The sequence below is a fragment of the Meles meles genome, chromosome 7 (genome assembly GCF_922984935.1).
Source record: "Meles meles chromosome 7, mMelMel3.1 paternal haplotype, whole genome shotgun sequence".
Classification (NCBI taxonomy): Eukaryota; Metazoa; Chordata; class Mammalia; order Carnivora; family Mustelidae; genus Meles; species Meles meles.
Window position 1 is genome coordinate 104,614,889 of NC_060072.1, and position 8,259 is coordinate 104,623,147.

An 8,259-nucleotide genomic window follows, 5' to 3' on the forward strand; every position below is an offset into this window, starting at 1 on the left:
TCGGGCAGCAACAAGGGGGTGGGCATTAAGTGCCTTGTGTCAAGACTGGACACCTCAACACAGGGATCTGGTAGGGAAAGAGTGATGATGTTTCAGTCCAAGGAACCATGAGAATATTTGTTCTTATCCGTTGGCTTTCACCAAGGAAAAGCATATGACTTACATGTCTCTCTGCACAGAAGGAGTAAAAGATAAGGGAACCCTAGTTTTAGGTGGGAAGGAGTAGGTTACTTGGTTGAGAGGCACCGAAGACTCACACCAAAAAATAGAAATATTTGTTCTACGCATTACTCCCCAGACTGAGTCTCCTTCTCTTTTCTCCTACAGAAATTGCCATGGCCCACAGATCATCAAATGCTGGAGGTATAATTGTGGGGTTTATGAGCATGGGTCCAGTTGTCTGTGTTATTTAGAATCTTTTTTGTTAAGAGACTTTGGATCAGAAGTCGTTCTGAAGATTGCGAAGCTTACTTCAGCCATCCTGTATCTAAGAGAGGGATGGCACCAGGGACCTCAGTCTCTCAGCTAAGACGTCATTTCTCGTGATGCTTTCTTGCACTTAGGTCACTCATCCGTTGTTGTGTTTGGGATCCTTGGCGTCATTGTGTTGGCCTTTCTCATTGCTCTCCTCTTGTGGATTCAGAGGCGAAGACAGCAACAGCGGCTTACAGGTCTGAGCCAAGCTATGGTGTTTCTAGTGTCTCAATGGGATAAGAAGATTCTTGGGATAAAATACATATTATTGGCAATAGATATACCTATTAAAAGCAAGTGTACACATATTAGACTCAAGCATCAACAGCCAAAAGAATGGAACCTAGAAGAGGTTCAAGTAGTTTCTCCAAAAAAGGAAACAAGATTTCAGAGGAGAAAGGGGTTTGGGGTGGTTGATGATTCCTGTACTCTAGCTGTATGTTTAAGCAGGACATTATAGAATTGGTAGTTTCAGATAAATGTGCTTATATGGTTTGGGAGGAATCCTTTATTTCCCAAATATTTATTTGCTCTTACTATATACTTAGTACTCATTTTACTGTTCTTTTAAGCAATGTACTAGGCTCTGAAGGTATAGACATCAATAGTGAAGTGTTTGAGTAGTCTTGGGATTTCAAGTCTAGCAGAAGAGATACATATGCAAACAATAAGGCACCCTGTAATATTGCCTGTTCATGGGAATAAGGAACACAAGTGGCACAGAGAAGACAGTAATTAACTAGGGCATGGAGAGAATTGGAGGCTTCTAGGAGGCTTTGAGACATTTTGATAATCAAGTTCAAAGAACTGGGTAAAGTGCATTATAGGGAAAGAGAAAAATACATACAAATGCAGAGAAGCTTAAAGGATGGCCACCTGCCATTTTGAGGGGAAGTAAAAGTTGAGTTCAAGGAGAGAAGCTACAATAAGACTGTAGAAGGATGGGGAACAAAGGATGAATCATGTACTTTACGGTAAGAAGATGACTAGTCAGAGTATTATGTGGTGGAGGGGGTGAAATAGTCCAGCTGTTTTTTAGAAAGTTCTGTTTGATGACAGGATGTGTGAGAGGCTGTAGGGGTAGCATTTTGAAATAGTTGGCATGAAAGATGAAAAGGACTTGATAGTGAGCATGGAGAAGAGAGGATGGATAGGTTTCCTAGAGATTTTTTTTTTTTTTTTAAGCTCCGAGTTAGAGAAGACTGCCACCTGGTTGGAGGAAGAAACTGGGGTGGCATATGATGGCAGTAGAGGTGCTTTGGCCTCACCCTGCTTCCTTTGAGTTTGCAACATTAAAAGAGAAAAGTTTGGCCTTAGAAGGGATGGAAAAAGGACAAGGGCATGGATAAAGATTGAGTATGTGTGCACTGCTGGGAAAAAGCCCTGGTAGGGAGGGCAAGTTTTATTATGATCTGTTGATCCCTAACCTAGGACCTCTGTTGTCAGTTTCCTTGAGAGGAGAGAATTCGGTTCACCAAGTTCAATACCGGGAGATGAATTCTTGCCTGAAAGCAGATGATCTGGACGTGCTGACTTCCTCAGGTCTGTGGGTTCTTTGAGGGTCTACAGCCCTGGGGTTCAGACCAGTAGCTACAATTGCAGCTGAGGCATTGTACTTTGCATAGCAATGGAAAGAAATCTCAAACATGTCATAGGAAGCTTATGATGCACATAAGGAAGAAAGGCAGGAACGAACTACAAGTGATTCTTCGAGAACGTAATCATGCGATCTGGCTTAGAGGTCGATGATTATTTCTGGTGGAGGTACAAAGAACCATGCAAGTAGAATATTATGACTCAGACTTCAACTTACTGAACACATTCATCTAAAAGGTTTCACTTTTCACTTCTCTTTCACACTTCCTTCCCTTCTCACTTCCTGCTCCTTTCCTTTCTCTAACTTGATATTTATGATATTTTCTCCTAAAAATCTAAAAACTTAAAGTTCCTATCTCTTTTTCCCATAGAAGCCATCGCTATTTCCCATTACATCATACAGGTTTCTTTGTCCTCCAACTTCTGTTTTGCACCAATGGACTAATTCTGCCTCTGGGCAGCCTGATTCTGCTGGGTTGGAAGAAATAGCCCAATACCCACTTACTCCATGAAGGCTCAACACCTTCTCCGTATTCCTTACCTTCTGAGAAGGCCCTGCCTCCCTTCTTCAATCCCAGGGACGTGGTATTTGCTGCAACTATGTTAGGAAAATATACTTACGGCATGGAAAAGACTTCCTGTGCCCCGTAAATCACACGCTTGTCTTCCTAACTGTGGGCAATGGGCTTAAATGTTCAAAGAGGTGTTACAACACTTGGGGGGAGGTCTGATTTATTTCCCAGTAATTATTTTCTTCCTTTCAGAAAATCCCAATGAGTCAGATGATTTTAATGATGGTGAGCTAATTTCTGTGTCTAAATCTCTTCCTGTTTCTGGATGAAAAAGAAGACCATTCTGAGGTACACTGAAAAGAAAAATGGAATTAAACCCAAGAAGGTGAGTGAGGAGAAATTATTCAATGTTGTTCAAAACAGGTACATGTTTTTTAAAATTGAGAACTCCTCTGTTATTATAAAAAAAGAATGTATATATACATATTTCCATATATATGTAAATATATTTATGTATGTATATTTATATTCAGAATACATAACTGCTCTTTATAAATGTGACTCTTATCCAACTCTTTGTTATATATTATTATTTTTAAAGATTTATTTACTTATTTGAGAGAGAGAGGGGAGAGGCAGAGGGAGAGGGAGAGGGAGAGAATCCCAAGCAGACTCCTGACTGAGCAGGGATCCCTACTTGGGGCTTGATCCCACGACCCTGAGATCATGACCTGAGCTGAAATCAAGAGTCAGATGCTCAACCAACTGAGGCACCCAGGTGCCCCAACTCTTAGTTATATATTCTAAGCAATAACAATGGTACATCATGGAGTTAAGGAGAAACTGGGTACATTTATAGGATTAAATCTTTTCAAGATATTGTAATGGTCATTTTGTGAAAGAGAAAAGACTTATGTCAACACTTGTATAATGCATGCTATGGTAAATGTAGTACCAGATGCCATAAGAACATAGAAAGTTTTCCTAAGAAATTGGGGGAGATTCTGAAGATGTGATATTCAGGAAAAGCATCAAATGATTGAAAGACAATTTCAGGGCAAGGACATAGCATGTACAAACTATGGAGGAATAGAAAAGAACCACATCTGGGGAATAGTAAGAAGTTTTTCTTTCAAAAATATGTATTGAATTGGGGTACCTGGCTGGCTTGGTCAGCAGAGCAGGCATTTCTTGCTCTCAGGTCTGTAAGTTTGAGCCCCACATGGGGTGTAGAGATTACTTAAAAATAAAAATCTTAAAAGATATGTATTGATCATATTTACAGTGACAAGTGGTGTTCTGAGCACTGAAGACACATAAATAAAAGATACTACTGACAAAGACATGATTGTTTAAAGTAAATCCCAAGAGAGAGGAAATGGTGAGAATCTAAGCTTGAAAAGGCTGCATAGAGCTCCGTCATGAATGGCCTTGTATTGTAGTTCACATTCATGTTTTATTTTAGGGACCGTTAGGGAGGCAGTGGGCTTTGAACAATTAAGCTGGGGCAAGACAAAATCAGATTTGCATTTTATAATTTGCTTTCATGTGGAAAGTATAACAGAAGAAAATAGTGAATAGATGAGGAATTTGTTAAGTTATACGTCAAAAAGAAAAAATGGTGAAATGAGGTAGTGGATATATTTTCCATTAAAAAAAAAACAATTTGGGGAGGACTATATATTTACAAATGATATATACTGAGGTATGGGTTTTGTTTTAGCATTTTTTGGTGGATGTAATAAATATGAATTGAGACACAGGATTAAAGTTGGAACTCTTAAAAGTATATAAATGCAAAGTGTTAAATTATACATATACACATACACACATAGAAGGTAATAAATGCTATATAGCATGAAAGGGATAAATATACATATATATGCATCTTAATATATATCTTAACAATTATTAAAGGATAACATCTGATGATGGATCATCACTGGGCAAAGCTATGAAAAGACAACTCATACAAAATGAATTTCAAGTGACAAATAGACCTTTATAAATGCTCAAATTCACCACTATATCCAGGCAATTCAAGTTACCATTAACATTGAGGTGTCACTTCAAGTAAATCAGACTGCCAAATATTTAAAACAGCACCACTATTTATTGCTGGTGGGAATACAGGGAAAATTGTAATTTCAAACATTGTTATTGGAAATGGGAGGTGTGGTAGCCTTTGCAGAAAGCAATCTGGAAATGTCTAGGAAACATTTTTTTAAATGTTCCACAAATCCTTTCATGCAAAATTCTACCCCTGAGAACTTCTTCCATACAGATAAAGTCACAAGTGTGTAAGAACTTGTATGTAAGGATTCCTATGTATATCATTGTTAGTAGTGGCAAAAAAACTGGGAACAGAATGAGTATCAGTGAGCTGATGGCTAGAAAATTATGGTATGGCCAAATGAAAAAGGAAGAATCATCCTCAAAAAAGCAGCATCATTCCATTTATGGGCTCATGTTATCAGATATAATTAAATGTTTATACCTATAAGAGTATATGTGTGTATATGTATATGAAAACATTAAATATCAAACTTTGCTAGATTAGGACTACAATAGACTTATGATTTATAATCTTGAACATATGAATATTATTCTGATGTAATGAATAAGGATTAAACTACTTTTTCCTTGAAGAGGAATCACGGCTGAATCACTGCTTCAGAATCAGGTGGGGGTACTTTTAAAAATGGCATTTTGGGGTGCCATCTTCGTTTTATGAGCTAGAAATAATTCTTATGCCTAGTGAAATCTGCAAATCACTGCTTTCAAGTTTTCTGTTCAGGGAAGTAGTAAGCTTTTTAATACATGTGAGTTTGGTTCACAAACTCACATGTATTAAAATACATGTGGGGGTGCCTGAATGGCTCGGCGGGTTAAAGCCTCTGCCTTCAGCTCAGGTCATGATCCCAGGGTCCTGGGATCGAGCCCCACATCGGGCTCTCTGCTTAGCTGGGAGCCTGCTTCCGTCTCTCTCTCTCTCTCTCTGCCTGCCTCTCTGCCTACTTGTGATCTCTATCTGTCAAATAAATAAATCTTTAAAAAATAATAATAAAATAAAATACATGTGTATGTGTGTGTGCTGTCATATAATACATCATATTACAACATAATTCTATGTAAGTGTGCATAAAGAGGAAAATAACAGTTTTTCTATTTCTGGTTTCAGTTTAGCCTTGAAGACCCCATGAGGAAGACCTGAACAATGGAATGGAGCAAGAATCCACCTGGTTCACTGAGGATTCCAGTACATCCTTTGTCTCGTAGTGTCCCAAAGATTGCTGCTGAATTTATAAAAATTAAATTGGTGAATGTGACTAGAAACTCTTTATAGGACTTTCAAGGGGATTAAATAAAAAGGAATATTTCTGATTTGAATTTGTCTTAACTTCCTGCCCTTGATTTTATGAATTTCTGAGTAGGCTTTCTGACTTTTTAAGGGTTTCATAAATATGACATGATCTCTTTTTGTTTGACAGTGTTTTCATTTGCATATAATATATATGTTTTCTACTTTGGTTTAAATAATAATTTTCTTATTACAAAATCAAAACAAATTTTTTTATTTTTCAGATTTTTTTAAGAAAGGGAAAGTTAATGATTATTGAAACTTTAATAATATATTACCTCTACAAGGCATGAATCCCATCGGTTCTTAATTGCTTTTTGTTATTGTAATTCTCATCACTGACAAAATATGCACAGCAACACCTAGTAAAGGTACAAAGACTCAATGGCTCACTTCTTTGTTGCTTAGGACAGTGTAACTAAAACTGAAATGAATGTGTAAATTACATCTTTTCTATATAAATGTAAGTTATAGTGAAATTTCATATTTTATTAAAAATCATATATCCATATTTTATATATTTTTTATTGTGTTATGTTAGTCACTATACAGTACATCATTAGTTTTTGATGTAACGTTCCATGATTCATTGTTTGCGTATAACACTCAGTGCTCCATGCAATCCATGCTCTCCTTAGTACTCATCACCAGGCTAACCCATCCCCCACCCCTAGAAAATAACATTTTTTTTTTAAGATTTTATTTATTTATTTGAGAGAGAAGGAGCAGGGAGAGGGGCAAAGGGAGAGTGAGAAACAGACTTGCCATCTAGTAGGGAACCTGACTTGGGACTAATCCCAGGATCATGACCTGAGAGGAAGGTGGACACTTAACCGATTAAGCTACCCAGGTGCCAGAGATGATGACATTAAAGAAAGACTTACAACAGTTCAACACTAAGCTTAGAGTCTGTTGTTAAATATCCCCATGTTAGATGCAAATTGAATTTTAGCCCTGTCTCAGTTTTCTGGTATTGCCTACACCCTTTTCTGGCATTTAGAGCTTCAAAGCCATTATCTTGTAGAACCATGACATTTAGCCCACTTCCCATTTCTTTCTTTCCTCTTGTCAATTTTAGACATATCCTTGACATAAATTAATTTAATCATTTAGTTATTTACTCTTTTATTCAACAATATTTACTAAGCACCTACTATTTGTCGGGCATTGCACATTAAATACCCAATTATATGCCATGCCCTAGCCCCCTAATTACAAGTCAGGTTATATATATATACATACATATATATATGTAAATAAAATATCAGGTAATATATATAAAATATGTATCGAATTATAGGATAGACCTGTAGGAACCCCACCTATATAATAATTAACATAAATATTTATGTACCTTTCTTAAAATAATATATAATATGAATAGAATCTCTACCTATATTTAGATTTATTTTGCCAAAATAATGTTTGAGACATCAACTGTTAAAACACTTCTTGTTAATACACTAGTAGGAGGTAAATGAAAATTATGATGGTATTTTCAGAATTTTCACAATTTTTTGAGAGAGTATTAATAGTAATGTACCCTCCCCCTTCTGTTGCTCATCATGTCCCTTGGATGGTGAAATTCTAATCCGTGAATTAATAGTTAACATACGGTGCTTACTATGCACCAGAAACTACTTTAAATGTTTTATATGAGTTAACAAGTAAATCCTCACAATAATTTGAAAGGGGTTGTAATACCCATTTTAGATTTGGGAACACTGAAGGACAAATCAAGTAACTTGCCTTAAAAGCATGCAACCGGTAAGTAACAGAGCTGAAATCTGAGCCAGATACTCTGGTTCTAGAGGCCATGCTCCTACCCATCATATGACATATACCAACTTTCAAAGTGAAATTCAATTTATATGGAGTGAAGACATTTCCAACTTTCATTGTCTTATAATACCCACTTAAGTGTAATTTGTGATACTGATACTGTTTGTAGAGAAACTGTTTGCTTTGATGAAACAGGGCAAGAATAGAGTATTAGCCACCTCAATAGAGAAAAGAACCAAATCTTTATTAGCAAATTGTCCTCTCAACTTTTGCCTATGTCTCTCTGCTCCAAATCTAGCTTTCTCGGGATGCTCAAATGCTCTCATTTTTCATGTCTGTATTACTTGGCCACTGAAATCACCTAGTTATAAAATAATATTCTTTGAATTTTAGGGACACCTGGGTGGCTCAGTCATTAACCATCTGCCTTTGGCTTGGGTCATAATCCCAGGGTCCTGGGATCAAGCCCAGCATCAGGCTCCCTGCTCAGCAGGCAGCCTGCTTCTCCCTTTCCCACTCCTCCTTCTTGTGTTC

General features: G+C 37.0%; 1 protein-coding gene across 7 annotated transcripts in view; it reads left to right on the plus strand.

Moving 5' to 3' along the window:
* CD163 (CD163 molecule) overlaps positions 1–5,972 on the plus strand; it is a 32,333-nt gene extending 26,361 nt beyond the window's left edge. For 2 of the 7 annotated variants that reach the window (XM_046012748.1, XM_046012749.1), the window contains 5 exons: positions 328–363; positions 564–671; positions 1,906–2,016; positions 2,835–2,967; positions 5,764–5,972. In XM_046012748.1, the coding sequence (XP_045868704.1) occupies positions 328–363; positions 564–671; positions 1,906–2,016; positions 2,835–2,911 (332 nt within the window). In that variant the 3' untranslated portion in view covers positions 2,912–2,967; positions 5,764–5,972. The remainder of the gene's footprint in view (positions 1–327; positions 364–563; positions 672–1,905; positions 2,017–2,834; positions 2,968–5,763) is intronic. The other 5 variants (XM_046012751.1, XM_046012752.1, XM_046012750.1 and 2 more) reach the window with 5 other exon arrangements.
* Positions 5,973–8,259: the final 2,287 nt, after the last annotated feature.